Genomic DNA, 22,096 nt, shown 5'->3' on the forward strand with positions numbered 1-22,096 from the left:
AAAAATATAAAATGATGGTACAAATATATGGAATAATTGCACAGGTAATACTTGAGTTACAACTCAGCTGGGACCAGAATTTCTGTCGCTAAGTGATACCACCATAAAGCAGTGTCATGTTATCAACAACAGTCCCAGCAGTCCTGGTTGCCCTCATAACTCTGCAACTGTGCAGATCATTAAATGGGAAGAGGCAGGAGTCCCAGGCAAGTAGGCCAGTGGGTGATAGCTATGGGAGGAGGACAGGCACTAGGGTACATGAATGGGTTGCAAGTGGCACTCATAATTTGATCATGTGACCACAGGGGAGTAGCAACAACCAACTTTTCAGGTCTATTCTTTTAAGCAGCATAACGTTGAATGGTCACTGAACAAATGCATGTAATCCTAGGGCCATGATGGCAAACCTGTAACATGTATGCCACAGATGGCACGCAGCACCCTCTGTGGGCACACGAGCTGTCAGCCCAGTTCAACTCTGCTGTGCATGTGCGTGCAGCTTTTGCTGGCCAGCTGGTTGTCAGGTCTTTGCTGTGCATGCGCAGGGGGTGGGGTGCATGCACACTCATTGCATTTTGGGGCTTCATGCACGTGCACGCTTTGGGCACTTGGTCTGGTAAAGGTTAGCCATCACTGCCCTAGGGTTACCTCCACCAAATATAAATCCTTAAACAAATGGCACATATAAAGCCTTGCTTATCGGAGTTGTCATATACATTCTGGTTTATTGCAACAAAAAAGGCTGCAGTAGTTGATGAAATGCCAGATGCTTAAAGCCTTGGAAGATAACGCAGATGGTTACCAGTGGTTTGAAAGCAGTTATGGAAAACACAGCAGTATTAAGAAAACTCCAGACTAACGTACTTCAGACTTCCAAACAATTGCACTTATCCCATGCTAGAAAAATAACGCTCACGATTTCATAGAATCATAGGGTTGAAAGCAGTAATAGTATTCTATTTTCTTCACTACCGTAGCGGGAGCATGCACATCTGGGCATGTGCAGAAGGTCCTTGATGATGTTTGGGTGGGTGGGCGGAGCCTTGCACTACCGGCAAACTGGCAGCACACCAACTCCCTCAAGGGTCTTCTTTTGCATTGTGACCAGACCTTCCCACAATATTGCAAATCTTCCCTCACCAATGTCAGCTATTCTGGATTTTATACTTACTAATAAAGGCATGGAAGGTGTAGAACTTGACCGTTATCATAGTAGGATTCACCATAATGCAGGCAAGGGTAATTGAATAAAGACTACTGTTATATATTTTAAGAGAGCTGACATCAAGAAGTTTAAGAGGAAAAAAAGGAAGATTTCTATGGAATATGCCAGAAAGTAACAAAAAAAAATCTTGAGGAGCAAAAAGGAAGTCAAAGAAATGGTTGGTCCACTAATGGGAGAATGTGGCAAGGTGGTGACCTCCAGCAGGAGGAACCAGAATTGCTCACTTCCTTTTTTGCAGTTGTAGATTTAATTTAAAAAAAATAGTCCAACCTGTCAAAAATAGCACTGTGGGAGAAGAGGAATTCAGGTTAAGACAAGTAAGGAGTTGGTTAGAGAATTCCTAGCTGCTCTGAATTACTTCAAATCTCCTGGACTGGATGGGTGAAATTCAACAGGTTCTGGAGAACCAGTAGTGGAAATTTTGAGTAGTTTGGAGAACTGGCAAATACCACCTCTGGCTGGCCCCAGAGTGAGGAGAAAATAGAGATTTTGCAGTATCATTCCCCTGGAGTGGAGTGGAAATGTAGATTCTCCTGTGCACCGCTTGGAGAGTCCAAGCAGTGGGTTAATTCTGTCTGGTTGCCCTGGAAACTGAGGAAGACTTTTCCTTGGCCACGCCTCCAGGCGTGACCTATCCCCAGAAATTTTCCTCAATTTCCTCCTGTTAGGGCCCCCTCTGCTGCTGAGGCCAGGGATGCTGCAAGGCGCGAACGGGCGCTTGACAAACAATTCAAAAAAGCCCGTTGCCTGGCGGCTAAGGAAGTTCCCTCCAGGGATTCCTTTGTCTTGCCACTCCCAAAAAGGGATTTGACAGCACTTATGGCAGAGGAAGTCGATTCTCAAAACCTGTCCCCGGACCGGTCTTTCTCTGAGCCTCCTTCCCCGGCCCCCTCTTGGTTCCCTGATCAGGACCCGGCCCCGGAAGCTCCGAAGGTCGCTGGATGATCTGCCATCCCAGAGGGAGGGGCCCGCTGATCTGGACCCAGACTCGGATCAAGAACCCGAGCTCTCTCCCCGTATGCAGTGGTGGAGCATGCCATCGCAAGAGGCATTGCAGACACCATGCGGGTGCATGATAAGCAAGTAGCCCATCCCCTCTGATCAGGGTGCCCCCCCCGGCCAAGCGGGTGCGTCACCCATCCTTGGAGTCCTCCGTTGTTAGCCTTGGAGGCTCCGGATCCAATAGAACAGGGTTTGTCCGAGGATGAGGATCTCTCCCCGGACGCTCCTTCCTTTTCTGGCCTTTTCAAACCTAGTTAGTTTAAATCAGTTCTCCGTAAGGTGAAGGCCACCACCATGGTAGGCATTAAGCCCAAACCAGCTCAACCCCAGGCTGATTCGGGTCCGATCAACCCGAATGCAGTCATGTTTGACGCACCCACTCCCCAACAGGAGTTGGTTCCGGTTCCAGGCTTGTTCCTGGACTTCATCCAACGTCAGTGGGTCCAACTGGCCACCTTGTCTCGCCTAGCAGAGTGGACAAGAAGCTTTACACCTTGGAGCCTGTCCTGGAAGATCTCCTGGCCCTACCGGTCGTAGACCCGCCTATTACGGCCCTTACGTCTAGTGCCTCCTTGCTTGCGGACTTGTCTGAAGGCCTTAAGGTGGAGGATAAGAAGGCCGAAAAGGTCTGCCACAAAACACAGCTGGCGGCGGCCTGGGCCATTAGGGCCTCTTCCTCCGCCTCTTTCTTTAGTAGGGCCGCCGTAATTTGGTCGCGTGACATCTTGAATAAGATTCCCACAGGGGACGCTCGGCTCCATCAGGACGTGACCAAACTTATTGCGGCGTCGCAATATGCAGCGGACGCCGCCCTCAACACCACCAAATTTGCCTCTAGGGCTCTAGCTGCGAATGTCACGTCCCACCGTCTGCTCTGGCTCCGACATTGGCAAGCAGACCAGAAGCATAAATGGAAGTTGACTTCTGCCCCCTTCAAGGGGTCTAAATTGTTCAGAGAGGTCTTGGACCCCTTTCTCATTGAGTCGAAAGACAAAAGTCCTCCCTTCTACTTCTAAAAAGCAGGACCGCAACTCTACGCCATATGCGAGGAGGCAGTCCTTTCGGCCCTTGGAACTATCTACCTCCACTTCCTTCTACCCCTCCCTAGTAGATCGGCAGAGCAGCAGGGAGAAAGGACTCAGAATAGGTCTTCCTTTCCTGACAGAGGCAGACAGCAGTTTGGTTTCCGCAAATTTAATCGCGGAGGGGCCTCCAACAGGCCCTTCCGGAAATCAAAGTGACTTCCCGAGCATGTCGCCCATTGGGGGCCGACTTCAACTGTTCGCCTCCCACTGGGCTCAGACTGCTCACGATGCTTGGGTTCTGCAAATAGTTCGGGAGGGTCTGTCCCTGGAATTCCTATCTCCCCCTCCCAGGAACTTTATCAGGTGCCCTACCCCCTCATGGCCCATCAAGAGGGAGCAGATGAATCAGGAGGTTCTCCACCTCCTGGAGATCAATGCCATCGAGCAGGTACCCCCAGACCAAGAGGGGAGCGGATTTTACTCTGCGCATGTGCGAGTTTCCAAATGGCTGCCGGCGTTTTTGCTCCAGCTGGCAGGTGGAACGAAACACAAGAAATAACACGGTTCCTCAGCAGTTTTCGGCAAGCAGGTAGAGAATGATCCAGGGGACCCGGCCGGACAACCAGTTGGGGGGTCCCCGCTTTTGGCTGGCTCCCAGCCTGCACAGTCGCCTTGGAGGTCTTTTTCTACCTGGTGGCGAAGATGACGGTGTCGCGTTGACGGTGCCGCGCCCGGCAGCCTCTCATAGCGTTGGCGTTTTCAGGTTGTACTTTGGAAAATTTGTGGACTTGAGAGACGCAGGAGAACCTTCGGACTTGGGAGACGTGGCAGAACTTTTAGACCGCATTGACTTCATCGTGCTAGTGAGGGGGTGGTTGGCCCGGATGGCGCCGAAGATCGGGCGGCTGGCTTGTTGCCACCGCCACGGCCCTCCTGGGCCCTTTCCCCCCACCCTCAGCGTATTTCGACCTGCAGCGGTCCTGGCGGTTTCTATTGCAGTCTATTACGATCGGGAGAGCCCTTGGAGCCTGCGGAGTTAGACCAGCTTGTCCTTTGTCTTCAAGGAGTGGGGTGGCTGATTTACGTGGCGCTGGACAGAAGTGGGCAGCTGTTTTTGCCTGTCATTGTTGCTGCCCCTTCGGGCGCCCCCCCCTCCATTCGACCGGACTTTTCTCTGCGGTGTGGCCTCTCCTTGCCCTTTTCTGTGGCTGGGGGGACCTCCCCTCCTTACCATTTTTACTAGCTGGCTCTCCCTGCTTATGCTTATGGACCTGGACCCTTGGACTCCCAGCTTTACGACCTTACCTCCTTGCCACGACCATTGCCGCCCACCGCTACCCCAGGAAGCCCATCTTAGCCACCTGGACTTTCACTTTTCTTTTGCCACGCTATCTGGGAAAGAAGACATACTACTCCCTTTACATCCCGCTGTCTTTGACTTGACTCTTGTGTTTCCGCCCTACGAACTCACGGACTCACTTGCACAACACCACCATCAACTTTAATATCTGCGCAATCCTCCCTCTTTTCGTATGTGGTATGTATGTCTATGTCTGTGAGTGAATGATCCCACCTTCTTTTAAACTAGTGTAATTCTATCTTTTTTATTGTATTGCTGTACTTTTAACTAGAGTGGGGTATGTATGTGGGGAATGTCTGCTCAGTCCGTATGAGGTGATTGAGAGCGCGGCCCGGAGCCCCCTCCACTGAGTGCAGAAGCAGAAGCCTCTCGTCCCAGAATGAATGATATGAAGGGCCTGCCGGGGAGAACGGAGGCTATGGGAGGGGAAGTGGGGTCCACGGGTGCGGGGATAGGCCGGCGCGTTCAGGTCATTGTTGGGAGAGGCAGGTTTGACGGGATCTATAGGGCTAGCCATTACCGGGGAAGGAGGGTTGCTACGTCACAGCGATCCCTCCTTCCGGCCCTATTAGCTCCACTCCAGGACCAGATGGCGAGAGTTGTCAAGGCCCTGGTCTCAGGCTGCTGTTGCTAAATGTCAGGTCTGTGGTTCAAAAAGCTCCCCTCGTCCGGGACCTAATATTAGATGAGGGGGCAGACCTGGCATGTATTACTGAGACCTGGCTGGGCCATGAGGGAGGAGTCCCCCTTACTGAAATGTGCCCAGAAGGGTTTCAGGTGCTACATCAGCCGTGACACCAGGGAAGGAGTGGGGGAGTGACAGTCATCATCCGAGAGTCCCTAGTTCCTCATAGGATCCCTGCTCCAGAGATTGTCGGGCGTGAGTCCCTTCTGGTGAAGTTGGACCTTGGGGGTCAAATGGGTTTGTTGCTAACGTACCTACCTCCCAACAGCATTGCAACAGCCCTGCCTGTGCTCCTCGAGTCTGTAGCCGAGCGGGCGGTTGAGTTCCCCAGGCTTGTAGTGCTGGGGGATTTCAACCTGCCGTCGCTCGGTGAACGCTCTGATGGATCACAGGAGTTCATGGCTTCCATGACAGCCATGGACTTGACCCAGGTAATTCAGGGTCCGACCCATTCGGCGGGGCACACGCTCGACCTCGTATTTCTCTCGGAGCAGTGGAAACGTGATCTAGATTTGAAGGGCATTAAGATCTTGCCCTTGTCATGGTCAGATCACTTCCTACTGAGGCTCGACTTTCGGAAACCAATCCCCCACTGTAGGGAGGGGGAACCGATTAGGTGGTTCCGCCCCAGGCGCCTGATGGACTCTATGGGATTTCAGACGGCACTTGGGGAGATACCTGACTCACTGGCATGTAATACAATTCCTCCTCTTTTGATGGGTCTGTTTCTTTTGAACAAATTCTATCATAGTCATTCAAACTAGCAATTCTTAAACTTATATTTAAGAATCACCTATCTCCCTTGCAGAAGGACCCTGGGCAGTATGCAATAAAATATTAAAAGCATAAAAATAGTAAATAAAATTTAAAAGAAGGAAGGAATGTTAAAATTGGTTAAAATATGATAAGAGGCCTTCAGGGCACTAACTAGCCCCATGGCAGCATGTTCTTCTACATACCCCAAGCAAGGCCACAGAACCATGTTTTTTCAACTTTCCTGATTATCCTACAGTTGAAATTCTAAAAATGGTATTATGAATTTGGCATTATTTCTACATGAAGAAACTGACACTTTAATAACATTTTTTCCATATGTTCTTTAAAAACAAAAGAAACTTGTTCATAATTTCCCCTTTCATCAGCTATTTTAAACAAATGCAGCCTGATTATTAAATAGATTAGAAATCCATTTGAATTGGGTTGTTTGTTTTATTCTGTTCCTCCAGTGACAAAAAGGTGCACATTCTTGGACGACTGAAGCATTTGGGCTGCCCGCTCAACACCCACCACGGCAGCCAACTTTTGGGCATCATATTTGGAGTAAAATGCAGTACAAGTCAAGGTAGCTTCTCCCTCCATGCCTGCTAATTTTACCATATTGCAGATCTCACTATAGAAATGTGGATAGGTTGGCAGTTCATAAAAAATAAGGTTCCTGATGCCTCTAATGGAATACCTGAATAAAAAAACAACATAATTAATACATGATTGCTCAAAAATATAAGCAGGACTTTTTTTATAGAATTTAAAATAACTGCATCTTAAATTAAAAAGATCAGAGGTCACAATGCCAGAGCCAGCAATTTCAATAAACACAAACTCTCCCTTCCCTCCTCATTCCTAGCTAACATTTTGTTACAATCCATTTTAGCATTAAGAAAGTTAAAGCTACAACACTGAAAAATAAAACTACACTCTAAATATTGGCAGGATGGAACAGCCTGACCCCTGAAGACTGTGTAACTCTTGTCTTCTTCTCCAGATGAATCCCGCTGCCAAAATAGACTAAAACATTGTCAATTTTTGGCTACGTATTTCTTCATCTTTTTTCAAATAAAAGCTAAATAACTACAGTAAGTCTCCACTAGGCTTCACTTTACCACTTTGCTATTAGCTTCCGCAAACATATTCAAAATAGTGAAATTTGCTGCTGCTTTCTGCAGACACGAAGCTACCGTTTTCTATAGTTCTGATAGCTATTGTTACCCCAACAGGTTTTGGGCCCATATGGTCATCAGTGGTGGGTTCTGGCCTGGTGTGCCCCACAAGAACGTGTGCAGCACGCGATGCCTCCATGAGCCTCCAGCTGCTTGGCGCAGCATCACGCAGGCGCCATGCACTCCGTGCGCGGAAGCACCAAAAAGTTCAAATACAGGTAAGGAGCGTGGGCAGGCAGGTGGGCCCTCCGGAGCATCATACTGGAATGGTACCCGGTGCCCAAGGCGTACCGCCTGCAACCTGCCACTGGTCCTCATTTTGCCATGTAATTTATTCCATGCCAGAACTTAGGTCTATATACTGTGAGTAACATGGGCTTATATCAACATTGGTTTCTTCTCTTCCATCCAAATCTATTGATATGCATAGCATCCTCAACATTTCCTCAATTACCCATCCTCTGAGATCCAGCAAGAGAGTCATCGCTGGGTCCCATCCATAAGAGTGTGCCATCTAGCAGGACATAGGAGGAGGTACGTTTCTGCCCTAGAGCCCACTTTTTAGAATAGCTCCCTCTCCCCATTGGTCACAAAGCGTTAAAAACTTTTACTATTAAGTCTGGGGTTCTAATAGTGTGGATGAGCCTGCTGTCTGGTTATACTGATTTTGCAGTGTTTTATTACTCTCAGCTGTGGTGTTATATTATTTATTTTTTAATTATTGCTTATGTTTTTATTTTGTTTTATTAGCTGCCTAGAAACACGTGAATGAGATAGGTGATCATAGAAATATATTAAACAAATAAATAAACTAAAGCTTGCTATGCTCTGTGGTCAAACAGTAAGGTTTCATTTTCATTTAGGAAAGAAAACAATTCTCAACTTATCATCCATGTTTGCTACTAGAGAATTTAGGACTGAGAAATCCCCAGGATTTAATTAGTCTCAGTCATGCTGTCCACGTGCTCTGTCATTTTCAGCAGACTGGTTCAGAAAGTGACAAATACGTAATATGTCACACCAATACTATAATCACAGAATAATCACTTATCATCTTTATTATTCACAAACATCCTCAGGAAGCTGACATTCATCTAATTTACAATGTTGGTTCAAGACATAAAAATGAATCACACAGTGTATTTTTATCATTGGGCAATAATTTCTAGGCTATATTTTATTTAGCACTGAAAAGAAAAAAAAGGAAGATTTATATCTAAGAAATATTAGCTTTTAATACATTAAGAATGGAAACTGACTGTAGAGCCTTTGGGAAGTTGTCTGTTCTTTATAAAATGCCATATAAATAAGATAGCAAGAAATAATGTGACAATTAATTTAAAGCAAGTGTAGCTACAATTTTCTACTTTTCTCTTTTTTCTGAAAGAATGGACACTATGTCATTGCAACTCACCTTTTATAAAAATGGAATCGCTCTGTGATAATTAGAAATTGTTTTTCTCCACTTAGGAATAAATGTCTTGCCCTACAAATGCCTGATTTACTGGAGTATTCACAAATGTGCGCAAAATTGAGTTCTTCCTTCTTGAAATAATTCCGGAGCCGCACATAATCAAAATAGGATGGAACGTAGATGAGTGTGTGGGTCATGATTGCATCCCGGTACTCAGGTAACACTTTGTCAATGAAAAAGTTAAACCTGAACAAGAAATACAAATGATAAGCCGTTTGGTTTCAAAATTTAACTTCCCAAATGCTAATTCATGTGTAATTTTCAGAATTCTCAACTAAAGTTACCAAAGCAAATCTCAATTTAACTGGAGAACATCAGACTGGAGAAAAAGCAGAACAAATATGGAACAAATGCCAAATATTTAAATTTCCACCTATTGTTATACATCAGGCCTCTAACTTTTCCTCAAATGCAGTGCCATATATTTTGTCAGCCAGGAAATTTAATCAGGAAATTTAAACTTCAAGAGCTAACTAAGCAGAAACCAAATACTCTGAGGGAATTCTGTTCAGGTTTCCTCCCATTCCCCAAATTCCATCAGTTGGCATTCATTGTCCACTGTGCAAGCTCCATTCTCATAAGTTACTGAAAGCAAAGGGATCCCACTTTAGAATTTTTTAGATATATTTTTTTTACTGCTGCAAAATTAAAAACTCTTCCTATCCCCACCTGCTAACACCCTCACTCTTCAATATGTGAATGGCCTATTTTTTGTGTTAGAAATTGTTCTTCCTGCACAGGACAATTTATTATTATGTAGCCCAGAAGCATTCACTGCAAGCAATCCAGACCTTTATATTATACAACATAACAATTATATTTTAAAGCAACAATATTTTCTTGCAGAAGACACTCCAGCAAATGTGTAGCTGGTATCCACTGCTCAGAGCATTAAAGAAGTACATACCTCGCGTCTATTACAGTAACAGAGCTGTCAGCTTCTAGCTTCCGAAAAACATGAGGAAGTTGTACTACTACATGACTAATTGACCCTGTCAATGGTACAGTCCTTACAGCTACCTGCAAGACACAATTGAAACTGTGAGATAAAAGTAACATTAGAGTGGGGTGTTACATCCAAATATTTGGTCAAGAAAATAAGAAATGGTTTGATAGAAACTGGCATCTATCAATGACTTGTTAGACTCTTAGAAGCAAGCCAGCAAGACATGGTAAGGGTGAGAGCCAATTATCTGGTATTAAGATTTACTACTGCTTATGAACATGGGAGTATTTAATGAACTGCCATGAATATTAATTATAATTATATAATTATATAATTATATTTATAATTCTCTGAGAATTTGTCAAATCTCTTTACAACCTTTTCAAGCAGAATTTATAATGGTGAAGTATAGCATTCAAAAAACAGATCAATAATTATCTACTAGGTGGGGACTATAGGGAACTGATGTCATTCAAATCTGAAGACCACGAGGTAGGAAATACTGCTTTATATACTCCTTAATAGTAGGCATGGCTTCAGATTTCATTACTTCCCCCTCCTAAGATAAGAGGAAAGAGATTTTCTTTGCAAACTTTTCTATTTTGCTTGTAGTACTAAACTACTTGAAATATTATAGTAGTTAATGTTTTTTACATCCCTATTTAGCAGCTATTTTTCCACTGCGAGAAGATGCCAAAACAAATAAATTATATTGCTCAACATGTAAGTGGAATTTATTGTTCTCATGTGTGGTGACAGCAATCAATTTAGTTGGTGTTAAGAGAGTTCTGATCAAATCAGGAAGAAATGATCTACTGTATATCATCAATCAGCACAGTGGCGTGTGTTGAACATCAGACGTAGGGAGTAACTAAGAAACTGGGCTATCACATTCTTGTGTGTGATCTGACTGAATGTACATGAGTTACCATTATGGGATAGAGAAATTCAATAGCAGGGCTCTTCCTGGTCTCCCACAGCGAGCTGCAGCAACGTCTCATGAACTGTTTTTCTCTCCAGAGATACTTTTGTTCTCTCTATTTGCCAAAGTTAGGTTGAAAAGTGTAAATACGATTGTCCTTGTAGAATAATTATTTGATCTCAAGGGCACACTACTTGTGATCCTTATTTTACACAAAGATTTGTTTTATACAAAAGAGTTGGGATGTTGAACCAGAATATTTGTGCTAAGAGAGGATACATAAAATCTACGTACAACATATCTTTTATAGATAGTATATCATAAATATCACAAAATTCAGATCAGTTTAACAACACAAGATAAAAGTAGCAATTAACAGACAGTTCAGATTATTTGGGAACATTAAACCACATGAATACAATGCACACACGTCTCTGCAGTTTTCTTGGCAAGTTTTCAGAAGTGATTTGCCATTTTTTTTTCCCTAGGTTGTCCCTATGGTGGGACTAGAATTCATAGACATCCTTTTCTAGCCTGGTGCCTTTTATTCACTACACCAAACAAAGTTTCAGAAAGTTTTATACTGATCTGAACATTTCTTATTACTACTTCCACTTTTAAAATAATTAATGGTTATGAGAGCCCAACATACACTCTTCCAAACACTCCAATGGCTACTGTTGTCTCGATGAACTAACCTGCCCTCTGTAATTGAAGCAATGCTTATTGAAGATAGAACTGATCTGAGGATGATGGAGAGCACTGAAGAGAAGGGTCTGTCGATAATACTTGGACAAGTTATTCAGACTGAACATTCGTACTCGTGAAAAATCCACCCCATGCGATTCCAAAGGTAATAGATTCATGTGGTTAATCAAGTGCTGCAAGCAGAATAATGGTTAAAACATAGTAAGAACGTATCATTATATTTCAGTGTACAGAAAAAGGAAAACAAAACTTCTCCCACAGTCTATATATTGCATGAAAGAGAAAAACAATATGAATAGTTATTTGGCACATTAAATAGATAAGCACAACAATTGCTTTGATGGTTTAGATTTCACCTATTACTGCAGAAAGTTTTGTTTTCTCAGACATCAATCAACACTGAAGACAGCATCTACAAGATTAAAGACATCTATTTCTACAAACTATGCTAGTGTCTATGTCCACAGTAGTGTTTCTCAACCTTGGCAATTTTTAAGACATGTGGATTTCAACTTCCATAATTCCGCAGACAGCTAGAAACACTAGCCTACAGAAACATGATTTATGGTAATGCAGTTTTTTGGAAAGCATAACAAAAAATATTTTAACTGGTGCTATTGATTTTCAACCAATCAACAAAAAAAACCTAGAATAAATAGAGTAAAAAGCTTTTTCCATTTTTTCTGTTTCCTATAATTTTCAATTGTATTGTGCAGACCTCCTTTCAGTCCCCCATGAAAGCACTCCCCATAAATTTCTAGCACAGAAATGTTCAGCAATGCTCATCATTAAGAATATATACCTTTTCAGAAAAAACATTAAGGAACATTTCATTCAAATGAAAAACAGTTAAAAGATATAAAATCTAGCCTCCATGTGAAGCATTTCACATCTGGTTGTTATAGTTACACAGCATATTATGGTTTTAAAAAAGTAAAAAGGAATTACCAAAACATGTTCCCAGTTTTGCATCAGGTAAATGTCAGCTTCATCAATTATAAGAATTTCTATTGAGGAGAGGAAATCATAGTCTCGCTTGTTCTCCCCTTCAGCTCCTATCACAGTTCTCAAGCCAAGGGGAGATGCAATGATAATGTCCGAGGAGTAAAATGGGGCATATAACCGAATGCTCTTCTGAAGAACCGCAACACCTGTGCAGATGCAATACATACATATCAGCCAGTCTCTGATTATATATTTAACCATAAGATTCTTGTTTACAATATCACATAAGAGCCAAGGGAAATTTCTGCATTTTGTGATGGGCAAAAGGGACTCCAAGAAGCTAGTATAGGAACAGGCAATCTGAGGCCCTCGGAACATTCTGGAACAATTCCCATCTACTCTGGTCAGAATGGCCTAATGAACTGTGGAAATTGTGTAAAATATCTGGAGGGTAGCTGGTTGTGAATCCAACCCTCAAGAAGCTATTGATTTATCCAATTAATGCCCCGTTAGGAATTTTACAATGGATGAGACATCTTTAAGGCAAAATGTTAAAAGAACACAAAACTGGATTCACAAAGATTACTCCCTCAGAAAAATCCAACAAAAGAAAAAAAACAAAAACTGGGTGTAGGCAAACATTATCTTAAACCATAATAAAAGAAGCTGGTGCATGCCAGTCATTCCTACTGTGAGAGTAGATTAACTCAGTTATTTGAACTTGAGATCAGAGACCAGATTTCTAAAATCTTGTTCAAAATTACCTATGAATCCTGGCTTATTTATTATTTATTAACATTTTACCCAGCTTTCATTTTAACTGTAACTTCTATTACTGTACCCAACAAACAGAATACAAAGTAGAAGCAATCTGTACCAGCAGAGTACAAACTATAACATTGCAATCACAGCAGTATCAAAAGATATAAAAATATTAGACGTTACCTATCCTGAAATGGTCATCAATGTTTCCAGCAAAGGTGGCTTCATAATCTTCAGGCCTTTTCAGATTTGGCGGTTTCTCTTTTGGGTCTGAACCAAATTCCCCTTTAAATCGTTTTTTATTACTTACATCAATTTTATTTTGACTTGCCGATTCAAGGAGGGCAATTAAAATATGGACAACACGTAAAGCAGATTCTCGGAAGGGGACCACCATCAAGACCTTGTCAGGAAAATGCAAATTCAATTATTCTATTATTTAAATGCATGACATTTTTCTTAACTTTGGGAGTGGGGGCAGTTAGGGGAAACTGTATAAATTCTTATCTATCACTTTCATTTTTGAAAAGTGCTATATTCTTATTTAGTGTGATCTGCAAGGACACTGCAAGTCTATTTAGTTGTCTGTACTTTCAGCTATCTGCAATGGAGACTCTCATTTTAAGATATTGATAAAGATATGGTTTCCAGGCAATGAACATATATTAAGGTTTTTTTTTTTCACCTTTGGTCTAGTGAGACCTTGATCCCTGAAAGCATCCTCCTCATCCATTCCAGCTTCTTGATCCCGTCGCTTGGCATTGTTGCCAAGCACCTGTGCATTAGCCTTCAAGACATGGTTCAAGGCATGGAGGCAATAGACATGCCGCAATTCTTCCCCATTTTTTAAAGTAGTCCTTCCAGGGTAAAACAAATCCTTGTATGAATTCATAATGCAGAAAAGTTCTTGCTGCAATGGGCTAAATAGTCTGTCTTTTGATTTTGTCTGAGCAGATAGCAATTGTCTGTTCACTTTTGGCCAAGTTGACTTTAATGGCTTGCAAAGATGAAGATGTTCCAGATCAACTTCTTTACTTGGATTAATCACTCCAAATTTCTCCAACTTGGAAGAAAAAACTAATTGACCCAGTACTGGCCACTGACAGAAAAAAAGAAGAAGAAAAAATAAGGCAACAGAACTTCAGCTTAGCCTCTCCTGAATGATGAAACACTAAACTGTATATACAAAAGCACCCTATTCAGGGTATCCACAGGGACTGGTCCAAGACATCAAGGGTGTCAGCATAGCATCTACAACCAAGCATCCAAAGCCCCACAACATATGTAAAAAGGGTGTTGTTTTTGACCCCGTCCCTGTAAGACACTCCTGAACCCATTCATCTCCTTGCAATCACGTCAAAAAATAAGAGCACACACTCTGAGCCCCACAGCTGCAAAAAATATTCAAAATAAGATGCCACGTTATAACCATGTGGAAGAACAGGGACATTCACAAATAATAAGGACATTAATCATATCAGTTGTATTTAATACATTCTTCCCTCTATCCTGTCCCATCTATTTTTCTGGAACCAGCTTTAGCAGCCACTCAAATAACAAGATCACCTGATTTTGAGAAGGCTCAAGGATACATTACCTCAACTTGGCTGGTCAATTTTGTACACACAGCACTTTTATCTATTTCTTCTTCTTCCAGCTCTTTATCCATGTGGCATTTAAATGGATCTGTGTCAAGAAATAAAATACGTTTCTGAATGACTGTTTCAGAAACTGAAATTAGGATTTAGTTTGTAAGCACTCAAAGGAAAGTAACAAGTGAAAAAGATGATTAGAGGATTCTATCAATTATTCCAAACTATCAAATAGAAAATACAGTATATAGCTCAGGGTTTCATTATCCAACTTGATAACCCCATCAGTGCGAGTGTGTGGTAAGACACACAAACACCACACACAATTGGCAGGGCGAACTACTGTTTATAAACAGGGAGCAATCCCTGAGCTTGAAGAAGTATTGGGTGAGATCCCTTGAACAGAAATCCTCAAATTAAAGGTTAACACAAGAAAGTTGGGAATTTCTCAAAATAAGATACCGAAGAAGAATTTTACACCATTCCAAAGAGGAAAACAAACGGATAAATAGCAGTTTAGCAAACTGTATATATGAGATTGAGCGTTAAAAGGGATATGTAAAAAAAAAAAAAACAGAAGATGGGAATAATGATCAAGTAGGTGATTGTGGGTAGAACCACCAACTGAAGGGAGGGGACCCACCAAGCTGGATAAAGATACTTAACAGCTTCCTTCAGAGGAGGAAAGGTCTGACAAAAAAACCCCTCTGATTTATAACTGCCATTTCTCAAGGGTAGGCAGAAAGTCTGGCAAGATTCTTGTAATATAGATCAACAATAAAATCCTTGTTTGGGCCTATCCATGAGTTGCTTGTGCTTAACAGTGTCTCAGTAAATAGCTAATAAAAGAGAGAATATTGGAAAGGCTAACATACAAAGGGAGTTTAGGCTCTCAAGTGGAGCTAAAAGCAACAAAAAGAGTTATTGACTATATCAATAGTAAAAGAAAGAAGAGGTGGACTCACTGCTAGAAGATAATACAACTTTGACAGGTGTTGCTGCAGTCTCTCCCAAAAGGGGAATTGTATTAAAATAGAAATGAGGAGACAAACTGACAAAAAACACTAACCCAAGGTAAATGAACAGATTGCTAAGAGACTGTCCAGCTCCAAATAACAAGTTTAAGTCTCAAAGATCAGACCACTCAGTAAATGTTTAAGCTCCAATTCATAAATTGCAGAATCCTGGTTTAAGAAGTACACAAGTTAATTTACAAATGGTCTTCCTTCAATTTGTATTTTTTTAAAAGAAAATCAAAGACAACTATGATGTTACCATCTGTTACTTTTGCAGGTGTTCTTTCTTTGAGATCTGTAGTGACATCAGCACATTCTTCATCTATAACATTGGTTTCTAGATTAAACTCAAGTTCAAGTTGGACATCTGTACACTCTTCAGTAGCTTCACATTGTAAATCCTGAAGAGCATCCGAACCTGTAGGCTCCTCTTCACTATTTTCCACTAGGGATGTTTCTTTATTTAGAACAAACAAAAAGAAAAAGAGAAACAGGTTGCATTTGTTCAAGAGCCAAATGTCCATGATTGGTTGAGATCAGCAACTTGATGTTCCTTTTAGAAGGAACCCTCCCTCCTTGTTTTTTGCCTTCTTCCCTTTAGATCAGTGTTCATCAAAGGAGAGATGAAAGATGAGTTGAATTACATCTCCCAGTATTCCAAGCATTGTAATTATTTCCTTTACAGGCTCTGGAAGATAAGAACTGTAGTCCCACACAACGAACCAGGCTATACGTATCGCCTTCAAATTAACTAAGGTTATCAAGACCGGTGTATGGAGATTCTCAATCAACCAAGTCATGACTGTTAAAGCTGCTTTTTCAAAAGGCAATAGGAAAAACAAAGGAAGTCCAGTTGCCTTTGAAAAAGCACCTTTGGGTACCAGACTTTTGGGATGCAAAAGTCTAACTAATCACTGCATGGAATGAAAGAGTTAACGTTTTCTGTATATCTTAGCTGCCATCTAATGAATTCTAAAGCTCTAAAAACTAGAACTAAACAGGGATTGAATCTGTTTTATTATTATTCTATAGGGCTATCTAGTAATTATTAGACAGGAGTAACAAATACTAAGAACCTCTTTTTATCAACTAACAGTTATCCATATTTTTGTACCACAGATCTCGTAGTTCTATTATTACCTCTATCTCCTAAATAATGTACTCATTTATCCCTTTCAAGCTATTTTGGTGATAAGAACAAATTTCAAAAAACAAAGCTTATTGAAAATAGTGCAATTTAAGTATAAATATGCACTATTATTGCAATCCTTGTCCTAAAATACTAATTTCAATTTTCAATCCTTTAATTGGAGCATTGATAGGAAGAAGCCGATTCTTGCCTCCTTTTGAAATTTCTTGGAAATAAGTGCCTCCCATTAGTGAAATGAAGGAAAATGCCATTTGTCAGATTTCATAAAGTTGATTTATTTGGAAAAAAATAATAGAAATCTAGGATACTTGATAGTTCCCATGGATTTTCACATAATTAGCTGCAAACAAACCCAGAACTTTCCTGTTTCTTGCAATATTTCATTTTTCTCTTAGAACAATTGATCTGCCCCCTCTGGGGTAGTTAATCCCTTTATAGAAATAAATATTTTAAAATAGAAAGTGTTCTTGTGCAACACTTAGAAACCACCATATACAGTATAATAAAACAAGGCAAGCAAGATTACCTGATTCTTGGTGAGGCATTTTTATTTCGTTGTTGTCATTCTCCATTTCTTTTTCATCCCCGAGCTCATCACTGTCCAGTTCTGTATCTTCTTGTGAACTATCTTCTGATTCATCCTCTTCATCCTCATTGTCTGAACAGACAGATGTTTTTAACATGGCCAGTAGTTTGTGATACACCGGGATTTGTTCTGAATCACTCTCCGCATCATTTTCTGAGCTGGACTGCTCAGAATTTTCATTCTTATAATGGAAATGGAAAAACATTCCATGCAAGACTTTCTATGCCAGTCACAAGATTAATAGCCTGTGAGAGGGATAACCTGTAGTGTTCCAGATGTTGATGAAATTCAGCTTTCAGCAGCAATACCTGCCAATGGCCAATTATGAAAGATGCTGGGAAGCCATGTGTGGCCTCTGCCAAGCAATTTCAAAACATTCTCTAGTACAGAGAATTTGTGGATCAAATCAAAATTCTTCTTCATTTACTATGATAATACTGAGCTTAGACCACCATGCATAAGATCAACCTTCCCAAAGCAGGTGCCCTCAGATCTATTGCTTATTCCTGGAATTCCCAGACAATATGAGAATAATAGAGCTGTTCTCCAAGAAGGCACTTAAGACAAAAATAGGCAAATCTGTTTGTAACTATTATTTTTAAATGGTCATAGACAAGCTCTATCGTTAATAATTCAGCATCTCTTTTCTGCTGCCACAAAGAACAGTTTTCTCCATTTAGTAAAAGTTATTTTCTCTGACATTAAAAATACAATTTTTAAAAATTGTTAAAATTTAAAATGATAAAAAATATAAACTTAAAAGTGTTTAGACACATGTGATCTTGGAACTCCAGGATGTATAACCCTGATTATAGCAAACTTTGCTGAGTGGGGAGTGTAAATGCCTTTTGAAATTTGCTGCATTTATTAGTATAATAAAAATACAAAACTATACAAAAATTTGCAATTTACAATGCAAAAAAAAAAAGAAAGATTTTGCCATCTGGCATGAAGGAAACAAAAGCAAAGAAAGCACTAGGAACCTTTTACTTCATTAATTACAAATCTGTTTTACAGAATTAGCCAAATAGTTTGCATTATACGTTTCTTATTAATTTTATTCATTAGTAATAAAATAAAACAGGGAAATATGATAAAAAATAGCAATATTCCTACCAGTTCACAAATCTGAGTTGGTTTTTCTTTCCCAGAAACCCTGAAAAGAAATAATCTAAATTACTTCCATTTTGCTATCTGATAAACCTAAAAATATTATAGCTCATATATATTATTTCATAATAACTGAATGTCAGCGTTCCAAATATCATCCCGAACTTTGATGAAAGCTCTGCCTTGGACTCTGATTTATTTCTGGGTGATATTTGGAACGCTGACACTGAAATAACAAAAATAATGCATATTTTAGCAAATTAAGGAATTAATAGCATTGAAAAGGATAATGCTGCATTATATACTTTCATCTTCTGACTGAACAACAATGGCTTTCAAAGTATGAGAGATCTTTTCTATTTGCTGTGATGTCCACTTATGGAATTCCACTTATGGAATTCTGTGATAAACGAGGTCCACTTATGGAATTCCACTATATCAGGGGTTTCAAACTCAAGGCCCAGGGGCAAGGTCCAGCCTACAGGGTGCTTAGATCTGGCCCACGGTGTTGCACTGGAAACAGTGAAGGATGGGCCTTCAGTGCCCCTGCCAACAAAAACAGAGCTATGGAAGGCCGCGAGGGACCCTCCTGAGCCCCGTTTTTGCTGGCAGAGAGTTGCAGGAGGCCACTGCGGCCAAAAAAGGATCTCAGGAGCCCGTTTTTGCTGGCAGAGTGCTTGGGCCACCACAGGCATCCCAATATGAGTGACGTTGAGCTGACCACACCCACCCTGGCCATGCCCCTCTCCCGAGATCAAACACAACCTTGATGTGGCCCTCAATGAAATTGAGTTTGACACTCCTGTACTATATGGTTCATTCACATGTTGCTTGCTATGGAACAAAGATGACTACTAACCATTTGAAAAATACATATTATCACAATATTACCTCCAGCTCATCTCTAGTTGTTGCTGAATCAATCTGAAATTGGGTTCAGGTGTTCTGGTATGAAAGTGACACAAAACTTCTCAAGCAGACAATTGACAAAAGGAGCCTCATGAAGACATGGTCAGAGTCAGCAACTTGCTGATTCCCAAGTGACCAGAACATTTGCTGCCCCTTCCCTTCCCACCCAATTTATCATATTTGCATAGAATATAAATGTGACACTGGGCAGTGTACAATACTTAAAACAACCCAGTTCCTGGACATTGCACCTCAATGGTTATTTCATCAATGTTTTTATAAATTTAATTTCCTGGCAACAACTCTTGGGATTAAGACAAACATAATGCTTCTAATGCTAGTAATTAGAAATGCACAAAATGCCTGAACAAAATGATAGTGGAATGAATGTCCTATAACAAAGAACCAATGCTTGGATAACACACTTTCAACAGTCTCTCCCCTTAGTTCTCTCTACTTCTGCAAAGATGAACCACTATTTTCCAACCTTCTCAACTACTCTCAAGAGGACAAACTGAAACCCTGAGAAACCAGGTTTATAGGGTCAGGGTTTTATGGTTTCTTAGTAGCCTGCTGCAGTCTGGTGATAAAGAGATAAGATTCAGCTTCCAATGCAGTTGGTTTTGGGGCAGAGAAGGGGGAGTGCACCTCCTCATTACCAGAGTGGGATGGGTGAGTGACCGGTCTATGAAATTAAGGATATCTTGGCCTTCATTTCAAAAAGCACTATTCTCAATCCCTCCCCCCACTATAAATATCACAAACTTTATTTAGAGTATACTTGCAAGTATCATTCAGGGATACCTTTTATTGTTTTGTAAACAAATATATTAAATAAAGCCTAAGGCTCTTTGGGGTTATAAAGTGTAATTATGTTTTGCTTAGCCTATGCAATATGCAGGCATTTTATGCCTACCTGAACTAAGCCACTCATGGATTCACAACTAGCAGAAACTTCGCTGACAATGAGCCACAGGAATATATAGATACAAGAAAGAAAGAAGCAATGAAGACCGACAATAAAACAGGGAAGCAAAGGTGTTCTGGTCCAGACAGATACTTAACGCCTTGCTACTCGGAAGAAACTCACGCAAGCCCTTTCTGCTTCTTTGGCAGAACCGAGAAAGGGAATGTATGTCAATGAGCACAAATAAAGACTTCTGGGAAAGGATGCAATGGGTGTCGTCAGCTCTCGGCTCAGAGGCAATTTTAGAACCCGGCTTACCGATCATAAAAAGGGTGCTCCTCCCCAAAATCCTTGAGGTGCTTCTTTTGCTTTTTGCTTAAGTGGCTGATCAGTTGCTGGCGCTGCTGGCGAGCTTTCCTCTTCCCCATCTCTGCAAACTTCCTACTCCGGCTCCCACGTGGTTCCCTTTCTCCAGCATTTTACGGCCCTAACCACGCAGTCACGTCCTCTTGCGACAGACTCCTCCCGAAATTTGGCTGCCGTAGAACTCATGCTTGCTGGGGAATTCTGGGAGTTGAAGTCCAGGCGTTTTTAAAGTCATTAAAGTTGAAAAACACCGTCTGTCCACCCACGACCACGATAGTGGGCGAAGTTTCATTTGGGTCTTTCTCCAATAAGAATTGGGTTTTCTTTTCAAAATGCTGTCTTTTATTAAACCCTTTTAATAACCTGTAATATGAATGGCATATGCACACATATAGAAAAGCATGCATAGGGTTGTGTTGTAAGTGGGTCTCTGGTCCGACCCAACAGAGCTCTGAGGCTAAAACGTTGAATATTTCAGGGAATGCTGGCTATCTTATTACGAAGCTATAGATGTTCTGTGTGGGCAGAATATATTAATTATTGATAGGTGTTGGTGAGGAATGAGCTTTTGCAAGAAGCTATCTAGAAGCTAATGCACTTTTGGAATAGTGAGTGCTATCTTATATGTTATGTATGGTATTATGTGCTATTTTATATGACATTATGGCTGAAACATTTGATATGTTCTCTAAGCCCCACCCACATTCCGGAATGTTCTTTCAGAGACCCAGCATCATTTTGGAGTTTAGTTTGTAGGCTGAACTGCAGGAGAGGAAGTCTGCTTCCTCCTCCCATTTGTTGCAATATTTCTGGTAGTGCACTGTCTCCTTTGGCAAGGATAGATATTGGTTTTATGTCATTTTTATTCTTTTCGATTTGTTTGCTGCCCATGGCTTAAAGCTTATAAATGGGAATTATTTTGCTGATAGATCCTTTAAACTGAGTATCTTTTTCTGATTTTTTACCATACATTGTTTGATTATAGAGTTTTTATATCCTCCTGCAATTAAAATCATTATTGGAGATTTACTATATAGAAAAAAATATCCATGCTATATCTAATTAAAAAGTACAACTGATATATAATAAAACACATTAACGTACATCAAGAGCCATTTTTGAATTATACAAAATCTACACAAAAAGCTGAGTTTACCTGAATGTGATCAGGGAGCTGTCATTTTCCTAAATGTGATCAGGGAACTACAGTATTATAGTCAAGAATGTTCTCAAAGGTTAGCAGTGCTTCTAGTTTCATTCCCCCTTTAATTCACGGATGTGAATGAATATGAATTGATTTTGTTGGGATGATTTATTATGTTGCACCTAGTTTTGTGAAGCAAAACCAACTGACTGGAAGCCAGTACAAGGTACAAGACTTCAACAACTGATGTCAGTTAACACATGGCTTGCATTCTGGTTCAATAGTAGCTTCTGCATGGTGTTTAAAGGTAATCCCACATAGAACG

General features: G+C 41.0%; 1 protein-coding gene across 2 annotated transcripts; it reads right to left on the reverse strand.

The window, feature by feature from the left end:
* Positions 1-6,492: 6,492 nt before the first annotated feature.
* UTP25 (UTP25 small subunit processor component) lies at positions 6,493-20,769 on the reverse strand. 2 transcript variants are annotated; one of them, XM_032216715.1, is made up of 12 exons: positions 20,580-20,769; positions 18,452-18,491; positions 17,276-17,516; positions 15,859-16,056; positions 14,589-14,677; positions 13,677-14,090; positions 13,175-13,394; positions 12,233-12,435; positions 11,275-11,457; positions 9,616-9,728; positions 8,649-8,894; positions 6,493-6,753 (listed from the first exon to the last, which is right to left on the reverse strand). In XM_032216715.1, the coding sequence occupies exons 1-12, from the start codon at positions 20,687-20,689 to the stop codon at positions 6,507-6,509; spliced, it is 2,304 nt and encodes a 767-aa protein (XP_032072606.1). In that variant the 5' UTR covers positions 20,690-20,769; the 3' UTR covers positions 6,493-6,506. The 2 variants fall into 2 exon arrangements, with proteins under 2 accessions (XP_032072606.1, XP_032072608.1); XM_032216717.1 differs by having other exon boundaries at positions 17,276-17,407; positions 20,580-20,630.
* Between the last annotated feature and the right edge of the window lie 1,327 nt (positions 20,770-22,096).

This window comes from Thamnophis elegans, chromosome 4 (genome assembly GCF_009769535.1).
Source record: "Thamnophis elegans isolate rThaEle1 chromosome 4, rThaEle1.pri, whole genome shotgun sequence".
In the NCBI taxonomy this organism is placed as follows: domain Eukaryota; kingdom Metazoa; phylum Chordata; class Lepidosauria; order Squamata; family Colubridae; genus Thamnophis; species Thamnophis elegans.